The following is a 12,392-nucleotide window of genomic DNA, read 5'->3' on the forward strand; positions in this document are numbered from 1 at the left end:
AAAATTTTGACAAAATTTTCTATTGAAATAAAATTTTGACATAAGTTTTCTATAAAAACAAAATGTCGACTAACTTTTCTATAGAAATAAAATTTTTAAAAAAATTTCTATAGAAATAAAATTTTGACAACATTTTCTATAGAAATAAAATTATGACAAAGATTTTCTATAGAAATAAAATTTTGACCAAATTTCCTATTGACATAAAATTTTGACAAAATTTTCTATAGAAATAAAATTTTCAAAAAATTATCAGAACAAATTCTAGTAGTTCACCAAACCCAAAGTGAACCACACTTGAACCTTCCGAATAAAGGTTTTAAATTTTGATAAAATTTTCTATGTAAATAAAATTTTGACAAAAGTTTTCTATAGAAATAATATTTTTGACAAAATTTTCTGTAGAAATAAAATTTTGACCAAATTTTCTATTGACATAAAATTTTGACAAAATTTTCTATAGAAATAAAATTTTCAAAAAAATATCAGAACAAATTCTAGTGGTTCACCAACCCCAAAGTGAACAACACTTGAACATTCCGAATAAAGCTTTTAAATTTTGATAAAAATTTTCTATGGAAATAAAATTTTGACAAAATTTTTCTATAAATACAAAATGTCGTAATGTCGACAATAAAATTTTGACAAAAATTTTCTATAAAAATAAAATTTTTAAAAAATTTTCTATAGAAATAAAATTTTGACCAAATTTTCTATTGACATAAAATTTTGACAAAATTTTCTATAGAAATAAAATGTTCACAAAATTTTCACAAAATTTTCTATAGAAATAAAATTTTCACAAAATTTTCTATAGAAATAAAACTTTGACACATTTTTCTATGGAAACAAAATTCTGACAAAATTTTCTATAAAAATAAAATTTTGAGAAATTTTTCTATAGAAATAAACTTCGGACAAAATTTTCTATAGAAATAAAATTTGACAACATTTTTTAAAGAAATAAAATTTTCACAAAATTTTCTATAGAAATACAATTTTGCCAACTTTTTCTGCAAAATTGATTTTTTTTTAATATTTATAAATTTTTGACAAAATTTTCTATAGAAATAAAGTTTTCAAAAAATTATCAGAACAAATTCTAGTGGTTCACCAACCCCAAAGTGAACAACACTTGAATAATCCGAATAAAGCTTATAAATTTTGATAAAAATTTTCTATGGAAATAAAATTTTGACAAAAGTTTTCTATAAAAACAAAATGTCAAAATGTCGTAATGTCGACAATAAAATTTTGACAAAAATTTTCTATAGAAATAAAATTTTTAAAAAATTTTCTATAGAAATAAAATTTTGACCAAATTTTCTATTGACATAAAATTTTGACAAAATTTTCTATAGAAATAAAATTTTCACAAAATTTTCTATAGAAATAAAATGTTCACAAAATTTTCTATAGAAATAAAATTTTCACAAAATTTTCTATAGAAATAAAATTTTCACAAAATTTTCTATAGAAATAAAACTTTGACACATTTTTCTATGGAAACAAAATTCTGACAAAATTTTCTATAAAAATAAAATTTTAAGAAATTTTTCTATAGAAATAAAATTCGGACAAAATTTTCTATAAAAATAAAATTTGACATTATTTTTTAAAGAAATAAAATTTTCACAAAATGTTCTATAGAAATACAATTTGGCCAACTTTTTCTGTAAAAGTGATTTTTTTTTAATATTTATAAAATTTTAACAAAATTTTCTATAGAAATAAAATTTTCAAAAAATTATCAGAACAAATTCTAGTGGTTCACCAATCCCAAAGTGAAAAACACTTGAACATTCCGAATAAAGCTTTTAAATTTTGATAAAAATTTTCTATGGAAATAAAATTTTAACAAATGTTTTCTATAAAAACAAAATGTCGACAAACTTTTCTATAGAAATAAAATTTTGACAAATTTTCTATTGACATAAAATGTTGACAAAATTTTCAATAGAAATAAAATTTTGACCAAATTTTCTATTGACATAAAATTTTGGCAAAATTTTCTATAGAAATAAAATTTTGACAAAATTTTATATAGAAATAAAATGTTCACAAAATTTTCTATAGAAATAAAATCTTCACAAAATTTTCTATAGAAATAAAATTTTAACAAAATGTTCTATAGAAATAAAACTTAGACACATTTTTCTATGGAAATAAAATTCTGACAAAATTTTCTATAAAAATAAAATTTTGAGAAATTTTTCTATAAAAATAAAATTCGGACAAAATTTTCTATAGAAATAAAATTTGACAACATTTTTTAAAGAAATAAAATTTTCAGAAAATTTTCTTCAAAAATACAAGTTTGCCAACTTTTTCTGTAATTTTTTTTTTTTTTTTAATATTCTATAAATTCAATATAAAAGATTTCTTTCTTTTGAGAAATTTTTCTATAAAAATAAAATTCGGACAAAATTTTCTATAGAAATAAAATTTGACAACATTTTTTAAAGAAATAAAATTTTCAGAAAATTTTCTACAAAAATACAAGTTTGCCAACTTTTTCTGTAAATTTTTTTTTTTTAATATTCTATAAATTCAATATAAAAGATTTCTTTCCAATACAACAATATTTTTGTATATACTAACCACAAAAATTTGATCAACAATTTCAAAATATTTTTTGTTTAATTCTGGTAGATTTTTTGTAAAATTTTCTTCAAATGTTAGTGAATTATTTTTGACACGAGTGGTAACCGTGATACTTATACTGTATATGTAAAAAAAATATATATAGCTCCTACATGTATGAAATCTCTAGCAAAAATCTCCAATTTCCCTATCTGACAACTGTCAAATGCATTCTCTCTTTTGCTGGCTCTAAACGTGTAAACGAACTGTTTCTAATCAAAAGTTTTGATTGGAGCTAATATCGTCATTTTGGGTCAAAAATCGGAAAATCGGCGTTTGCTATTTATTAAGTAAAATATCGTCAAAATACCCATAAATCGGCAAAATTGGCAGCCGAATGATTGTTTTAACACTCATCCTCAACAATGCGTACTCTCATTGCTTTAGTTCACTCTCTTGCTTTGATGGCTATCAAATGCTTTTTGAAATTAAAATTCCTTAAATTTGCTACTATAAGCTCCAACTTGGCATCACTGCCGACTAACTGATTGTTTCAACATTGATCCTCAACAATGCGTCATTGCTTTAGCTCACTCTCGCTCTTTGAATGCTCTCCTATCAAAGTCTTTTCGCCTTGGCAGCATAACAAAAGTCAAACACAAAATACTCACAAGGAACAAGCAACCAAACGTCTCACCCCCACCTCATCAACACATAAATTATCATGTGCATACAAAATCCATTCCAATTACTCTCATTGCTTTAGCTCACTCTCTAGATTTAAAGAGCATTTAAAGTTTAAATGCTTTTCTAATGGCTATCAAACTATTTCGCTATGCATACAGAAACTAAACACACACGTAAACAACCTTGACCAACAGAAACAATAGACAGACTAACAAACAACGCAAATTTCTTCATTAAAATTTTATCTAATTAAAAAAAATTAAAGCGATTTGCAATATCTTGAAATCAAGGACCTTGTAGGTATCCCCCATAATATGTAAACCAAAAAATATAGAACCCTATTAATACTCTTGTATATATCATATTATAATCGTATATTAATATGGCGTAAATTTTGCTTCCTAAATTTTCAATATTAGTTTAGTTCAATATTTTTCTTCTTTCGTGTATCAAATCTATGGGTATGGAGAGTAGGGGGCCATCAAAAACTTTTACATTTCGTTTTAATTTTATTGAATCAGGATTTTTTTAAACATCACTTTTCGTTGTTTATTTCGGGGAATTATAAAGGCAACAGTTTCTCCACCAAATTCATGTGGTTCATTTTTTTATTTAGGTTGACAACCCGTCAACAGTGATTTTTGATAAAGGTAGATAACATTTAACCGATATTAATATTTTGGTAAGTTATAGACTTAAAAAAGTCAATAAATAAATTGTATATCAATATAGACCCTAATCATTTAACAAAATCTGACAAAGGTAATCATAATACCAGGAAATGATTAAAGTGTACAAGGAAGAATTTTTGTTTCCCATTTGTGTTTTTGTTACCATATTGGGCTGCTAAAACATATTTTTTCGACAAGTTGTTGATTATGTATGTACAACAAAACCTTTATCACTTACAGTTTGAAAACCACTCTCCCATACTAGAGACTGGTTAGTGGTAGAGAGGTGACTTTAACATATAATGTGGAAGTTTAGCTGTCAAAGCCTATGACAGATAGTTATGATAACAACCCAATTCTCTTAATGCCAACCTAGGAGAAATGTTTGAAGGCCTATGAGAAAGGTGTCCCACGATTAACATTAGCTGACACACTCATATACACTAACACATTGAAAAATATTCCCTTGGGTTATATTTGAATCTAAGGAAAAAGAAGAAGACATGGCAAACGACAAAGTTCTTTATTGTGGGCATTAAAAAAAAATGTGAAAGAAACCGAATGTTCGCCATCGATATACAGGTAGAACAGTGAGGATATTTTTTGTGCGCTTGGATATCTTCTCAATTGCTTTTTGGCCCTCTTTGTCTCTTGTGGTATACGCCTTTTGTTGGTTTTATTCTCAAATGATTTGACATCGTTTTATCGGTAATTTGACAGTTTTCGTTTTTTCTCTTGCTTTGCTGTCAACCTGTATGACAAAAATCAATAAGTAGGAGTTCACACTAAAGAGCCCATCTCTATCCTCCTCTGTATTGCCAATCCTGTTAAGATAAACAGTAGGGACGTTACTATGGAATCATATCACGGCAAAAAGTAATTTAAGTTTATTATGCACACAAATCAAATTACCCAAGGATGTCAGATCCAGTGACCTCTGGAGTATTATGGCTACCGAAGAGAAACAAAAAAATATAAATAAAGAAAAAAAATTGAAATCAAACAAAGGCCTTGGCCGTATTGGTTGCAGACATAAATTTGATTTTTTTCTGCCTTGGCTTTTGTCCTTCTCTGAGAATTTCGATTTTTTTTTTTGGCCATTTATGAGCAAAAGCTTGTTAGCACTATAGTTGTTTTCTGCCCCCAGGAGCAAAAAAGACAAAAATCACAAAATGAAAAATCGATATGATATCACTCAAAATTCTTAACAGGCAACATCTGTGCCTACTATTTCGTTAATATTTCCATGGAGATTTAAAATTCTTGGCCAAGAATTTTGATTTGCATTTGCTTGCCCAGAAAATGGCTTGTGTTTTTTCATTGGAAATTAAAGAAATTTATGGGTGATAAAAGACAATTTAGATTTAGAAGGAATTTAATATAGAAGCATGCACTAAGAAAAAAATTTGCTTGGTTCTAAAGGTTATCGCCCCTAATGAAGCGTACAAGTGACAAAATTTTCTATAGAAATAAAATTTTGACAATATTTTTTATAGAAATAAAATTTTCTATAGAATTAAATTTTCTATAGAACTAAAATTTTTAAAAAATTTTCTATAGAAATAACATTTTAACAATATTTTCTACAGAAAGAAAATTTTAACAAAATTGTCTATAGAAATGAAATTTTGATAAAATTTTCTATAGAAATACAATTTTGACAAAATATTCTATTGAAATAAAATGTTGACAAAATTTTCTATAGAAATAAAAATTTGACAACCTTTTCTATAGAAATAAAATTGTGACAAAATGTTCAATAGAAATAAAATTGTGACAAAATTTTCTATAGAAATAAAATTTTGAGAAAATTTTCAATAGAAATACAATTTTGACAACATTTTCTATAGAAATAAAATTTTGACAAAATATTCTATAGAGATAAAATTTTGCAAAAATGTTCTATAGAAACACAATTTTACAAAAGTGTTCTATTGTAATACACTTTTGCAAAAAAGTTCTGTAGAAGTAAAATTTTGACAAAATTTTCTATAGAAATAAAATTTTGACAAAATCTTCTATACAAATAAAAATTTGACAAAATTTTATATAGAAATAAAAGGGTGACAAAATTTTCTTTAGATATAAAATTTTGACGAAATTTTCTATAGAAATAAAATTTTGACAAAATTTTCTATAGAAATAAAATTTTGACAACATTTTCTATAGAAAAAAAGCTTTTGACAAAAATTTTTATAGAAATAAGATTTTGACAAAATTTTCTATAGAAATAAAATTTTGACAAAATTTTCTATAGAAATAAAAATTTGACAAAATTTTCTATAGAAATAAAATTGTGACAAAATTTTCAATAGAAATAAAATTTTGACAAAATTTTATATAGAAATAAAAGGGTGACAAAATTTTCTTTAGATATAAAATTTTGACGAAATTTTCTATAGAAATAAAATTTTGACAAAATTTTCTATAGAAATAAAATTTTGACAAAATTTTCTATAGAAAAAAAGCTTTTGACAATAATTTTTTAGAAATAAAATTTTGACAAAATTTTCTATAGAAACAAAAATTATGACACAATTTTCTATTGAAATAAAAATTTGACAAAATTTTCTATAGAAATAAAATGTTGAGAAAATATTTTATAGAAATAAACTTTTGACAAAGTTTTCAATAGAAATAAAATTTTGACAAAGTTTTCTACAGGAATGAAATTTTGACAAAATTTTCTATAGGAAAAAAGCTTTTGACAAAAATTTTTATAGAAATAATATTTTGACAAAATTTTCTATAGAAATAAAAATTAGACAAAATTTTCTAGAGAAATAAAATTTTGACAAAATTTTCTATAGAAATAAAAATTTGACAAAATTTTCTATAGAAATAAAATTGTTACAAATTTTTCTTTAGATATAAAATTTTGACGAAATTTTCTATAGAAATAAAATTTTGACAAAATTTTCTATAGAAATAAAATTTTGACAAAATTTTCTATAGAAAAAAAGCTTTTGACAAAAATTTTTATAGAAATAACATTTTGACAAAATTTTCTATAGAAATAAAAATTTGAAAAAAATTTCTAGAGAAATAAAATTTTGACAAAATTTTCTATAGAAATAAAAATTTGACAAAATTTTCTATAGAAATTAAATTGTGACAAAATTTTCTTTAGATATAAAATTTTGACAAAATTTTCTATAGAAATAAAAATTTGACAAAATTTTCTATAGAAATAAAACGTTGAGAAAATATTTTATAGAAATAAATTTTTGACAAAGTTTTCTATAGAAATAAAATTTTGACAAAGTTTTCTACAGGAATGAAATTTTGACAAAATTTTCTATAGGAAAAAAGCTTTTGACAAAAATTTTTATGGAAATAATATTTTGACAAAATTTTCTATAGAAATAAAAATTAGACAAAATTTTCTAGAGAAATAAAATTTTGACAAAATTTTCTATAGAAATAAAATATTGACAAAATTTTCTACAGAAATAAAATGTTGACAAAATTTTCAATAGACATAAAATTTTGAAAAAAATTTCTATAGAAAAAAGGCTTTTGACAAAATTTTCTATAGAAAAAAAGCTTTTGACAAAATTTTCTATAGAAATAAAATTTTGACAACTTTTTCTTAGAAATAAAATTTTAGCAAAAAATTTCTATAAATTCTATATAAAACGTTTCTTTTGAATAAAACAATATTTTGATATATACTTACCACAAAAATTTGATCAACAATTTAAAAATATTTTTTTTAATTTGTTAGATTTTTTGTAAAATTTTCTTCAAATTTTGGTGGAATATTTTTGGTCCGAGTGGCATCCGTTATACTAATACTGTAGATGTAAAATGAGGTATGGCTCCTACATGCACGCAGAGAAGGAATATGATCATCCCAAACATGTTTCAGGAGCAAAGTGTTATTTTTGGACGGTGAACATGGAACCTTTTTGTCACTAAAATGTTCTTTTCTCCGCAAACATATACATGGGTGCCGAAATCAGATACATAATTCTCGAGCAAATAACATTTTTGAGGCAAACATATTCCATGTTCACCGTTCAAAAATAACATTTTGCTCTTGAAATATGTTTGAGGTGATCGTATTGCTTCTCTGGGTGTGTATGAAATCTAATCTAAAACTTGCAGTTTCTCTTTCTGACAACTGTCAAATGCGTTCTCTCTTTTGCTGGCTCTAAACGTGTAAACGAACTGTTTCCAATCAAAATTTTTGAACGGAGCTAATATCGTCATTTTTAGAGCAAAAATCGGAAAATCTGCATTTGCTATTTTTTGAGTAAAAAATCGTCAAAATGCCGATAAATCGGCAAAATTGGCAGCCCTGGAGTCCATATATGTCCCATTAGTGCTTTCTGTATGTCGCGACTAGATTTAACTATTCTATGTATAAATGGGATGGGTAGAGAGAAAGTTGTGTTTGTGTGCGTTTTAAGATTTCTTTTAATTTCTGTATGAAGTTCTAAAAATGTCTCATGAAATCATGGGAAACCCGAGCGAGATATCACACATTGATTTTGTGGTCTTCCTTAGCAAGGGAACTTTTTGAAAAGTAGTACCATATCAACACTACTCTCAAATATTTGGCATATTGTTATAATCGACTTTAGTGATGGACAAAGATACATATCACTCTCAGGCTCCAAAACGTTCTCTTGCTAAGCAAGAGCACAAACTCAATGTTCGATATGCCACACAAGATTATCTCGCGTATATTTCCCATGATTTCACGATAAATTTTTAGAAATTCATAGGGAGAATGATAAATTTTAATAGGCCTGAAAGGAAATCATTTTTCAAAGCATTTGATCTGAAAGTATTTAAGATTGGACTCTCTAGTATTTTTCACACATGGACATGTCTTTACCCATTCGTGGGTAAAGAGTGTAAGCGAGCATATGCTAAGATTGTGAGAAATGCTTGGGTTGAGTTTTCATATAGACCCATGTATTGATGATTTGTCGGAAATAACACAACCGATTTGTCTAAGCAAATAATTTTCAATATATACTCCAGGGATGGGCAGAGAGAATTTTTGTTTGTGTGCGAGTTCATATATTTGCTCTCTACATGTACTTCAACAGTATTTAACTAAATTTGAAATTAAGGAAAAGCGAAGTTTACTTCGATATAAAGTTTTCTAATTTCATTTTATTCTAGTTTCATTAACTTTCTGAAGAAAGGAATTGAAGAGTTTTTTATTTTTCCTATTTAAAGATACCTGCATAACTAATAACAATATCATACTCCCCATGAATTGCACAAAGAAAACGTCTTTGCCCATCACTGATATACTCTCAAGAAAGAGAGAGAGATAAATCCAATGCTATATGTTGCACTTTAGGTTAGAAGTTTCAAAGTGGACAGTTTTCCTTGTGCATTGCCTACATTTTGTCTTAGAGATATCAGAAATGTCTTTTTCAAAGTGATAGAAAAAGGAATCGAAGAAAAAAGAGAGGCAGAGATGTCGTTCTCAAGATGGTATACACAGGAGTTGAGACGATGCAATTCGAAAAATCAAACAGCCACCGAGTCTATAGGAAGAGATCAAAGACAAACAAGGAGTTGGGGGAACATGGTGTCCAATATTTCTCAAGAGAGAGAATGGCCGAAACGCAAGCCCTGAATACTGCACCAAGGGAAGGAATATACATAAGTAACTAAATAAATAATAAATTGACAGTTCCCTAAATGAAGAATATACGAAGAAAATAGGAACCATTCCAAATTCTCTTCAAAATTCGTTAACTATGGAAATATAATCACTGAAAACGTGTTGTAATGTTCCCCAGTATTGAGGCATTACATACAAATTCAGCCTAAACTTTTTAAAGCCTTTTTGTAATTCTTAGTTAATTATACTTACTTGCATGTTCCACCATTTTGACAAATATTCGTATGAGGATCTTCACACAAAGGACCACGACCACAATCCTGGCCACTGAATCCAGGGAAGCAGGAACAATAATATGAACTGCAAAGAAACAACGAACACACAAACAAATAAATTACTAGCAATTTATGCGAAAATAAAGAAAAATTATTTGGAATCGTTAAATAGGCAATGTCAATAATAAACATCATTAAATATACATCAATGGAAAATTTACCATGGCAAAAAATATTCACATATTTTTCATCGCGGTGTGGAAAATGTGGAGAGAAACAAAAAAGAAAACATAAAAGAAATTGCGGAAAATTATAAACGTATAAGTAAGACTAGGCAAACCTTGAACTTAGTTAAGGTAAATTAATGTTAATGAGGCCCCTTAAGGCATATATAATAAGGCACCTATCCCCTCCTCCTCCCCCCGCTCACTTCCACACCCTTGTTATGGCATAGCATAGGCTTTCTAATGGACGCAAGGACATGCCTACTAGAGGTGTGCACGTGACACGAAATTGTCGTGACTCACGAAAATTTTCGTGATTCGTGCGTGAGTCGTGAGTCACGCTCATGACAACAGCGTGAGTGTGCGTGAGCGTGATTAACAAACCAAAATGTCGTGCGTGAGCGTGAGTCACGAAAATAATATCTTCGTGAGTGTGCGTGAGTAATGAATTACACTCACGACAATATTCCTGCTCACCACCATAAAACGCTTAAGAGTTAAAATCAATTACAATTCTAGTGACACCTGCGATGTTAAGAGTTTAATAACACTCTCGATTTAATAATGCTCATGTTTTCAGACACTTCGGTAAGGTAAATTAATCATAAAATTATTCGTGAGTCACGGTATTTTTCGTGATTCACGGTATTTTTCGTGAGTCACGGTATTTTTTGTCAGTCACGACGTTTTCGTGCGTGAGTGTGCGTGAATACAAATTTTCTTTTCGTGAGTGTGCGTGAGCGTGAGTCCTACCAAAAAATATCGTGCGTGAGTGTGCGTGAGTATGATTTTGCTGTCGTGAGTGTGCGTGAGCGTGAGTAAACTATTACTCACGTGCACACCTCTAATGCCTACATGGATGATGGGTTGCCAGGTAGAACTACAACTCGTGCTATGCGATGCTGAAGTGAGATAACTCCCTTCACAAATACAAAATTAGCTGCTATTTATCTTGGCACCAGAATCTTACCACGTCTTTACTTTAACTCAACCTAATGACTTTAATTTTTTCCCCTCACGACTTTGGTTTTAATATCCACACAAAACTCTTAGGAAAGGTGGCGGAGGTGGGGGAGTGGGCATGAATAGGATTATCAAGCTCAAGAATTTAATGCCGATTAATGATAATTACTTTTAACACCTGACAACACAACATCAACTTCTAGCTCACTTGCATCAAGACAATTTTGTTTCTCATGAGACGAAGAAGAGAGGGAACATTATATAGGCCGAGTGGAGAGCAAAAAATGTAAGGCCTTAGCTTTGACAAAATGTTCTATAGAAATAAAATTTGGCAAACTTTTCTATAGGAATAAAATTTTGAAAAATTTTTCTATAAAAATAAAATTTTGATTAAATTTTCTATAGAAATAAAATTTCGACACAATTTTCTATAGAAATAAAATTTTAACAAATTTTTCTATAGAAATAAATTTTTGACAAAATTTTCTATAGAAATAAAATTTTGAAAAATTTTCTATAGAAATAAAATTTTGAAAAATTTTCTATAGAAATAAAATTTTGAAAAATTTTCTATAGAATTAAAATTTGGACAAAATTTGTTATGCAAATAAAATTTTGAGAAAATTTTCTATAGGAATAAAATTTTGACAAATTTTTTTTATAGAAATAAAATATTGACAAAATTTTTTATAGAAATAAAATTTTGACAAAATTTTTTTTATAGAAATAAAATTTTGAGAAAATTTTTCTATAGAAATGAGAAAATTCTCTATAGAAATAAAATTTTGAAAAAAGTTGTTATGCAAACAAAATGTTGAGAAAATGTTCTATAGAAATAAAATGTTGATAAAATTTTTATAGAAGTACAATTTTTACAAAATTATCTATAAAAAAAAACTGTGGCACAAAAATTCTATAAAAATAAAATGTTGCCAAAATTTTATATAGAAATTAAATTATGACAAAATTTCCTATAGAGATAAAATTTTGAGAAAATTTTCTATAGAAATAAAATTTTAACAAAATTTGTTATGCAAATAAAATTTTGAGAAAATTTTCTATAGAAATAAAATTTCAAAAAAAAATATATAAATGAAATTTTGACCAAATTTTAATCAAAATAAAAGTTTAACAAAATTTTCTATAGAAATAAAAGTTTGACAAAAATTTCTTCAAAAATAAAATTTTGTGAAAATTTTCTATAGAAATTAAATTATGACAAAATTTTCTAGAGAAATAAAATTTTAACAAAATTTGTTGTGCAAATAAAATTTTGAAAAAAATTTTCTATAAAAACAAAAATTTCCAAAAATTTTTATTAAATAAAATTTTGACCAATTTTATATAAAAATAAAAGTTTTACAAAATTTTCTATAGAAATAAAATTTTAACAAAA

At 26.3% G+C, this 12,392-nt stretch overlaps 1 protein-coding gene across 1 annotated transcript in view; it reads right to left on the minus strand.

Moving 5' to 3' along the window:
• Positions 1-12,392, minus strand: part of LOC142223481 (uncharacterized) — a 525,017-nt gene that overhangs the window by 455,504 nt on the left and 57,121 nt on the right. The window contains exon 2 of the mRNA XM_075293366.1: positions 9,787-9,894. Within this exon, the coding sequence (XP_075149481.1) occupies positions 9,787-9,894 (108 nt within the window). The remainder of the gene's footprint in view (positions 1-9,786; positions 9,895-12,392) is intronic.

This window comes from Haematobia irritans, chromosome 2, assembly GCF_050003625.1.
Source record: "Haematobia irritans isolate KBUSLIRL chromosome 2, ASM5000362v1, whole genome shotgun sequence".
Classification (NCBI taxonomy): Eukaryota; Metazoa; Arthropoda; class Insecta; order Diptera; family Muscidae; genus Haematobia; species Haematobia irritans.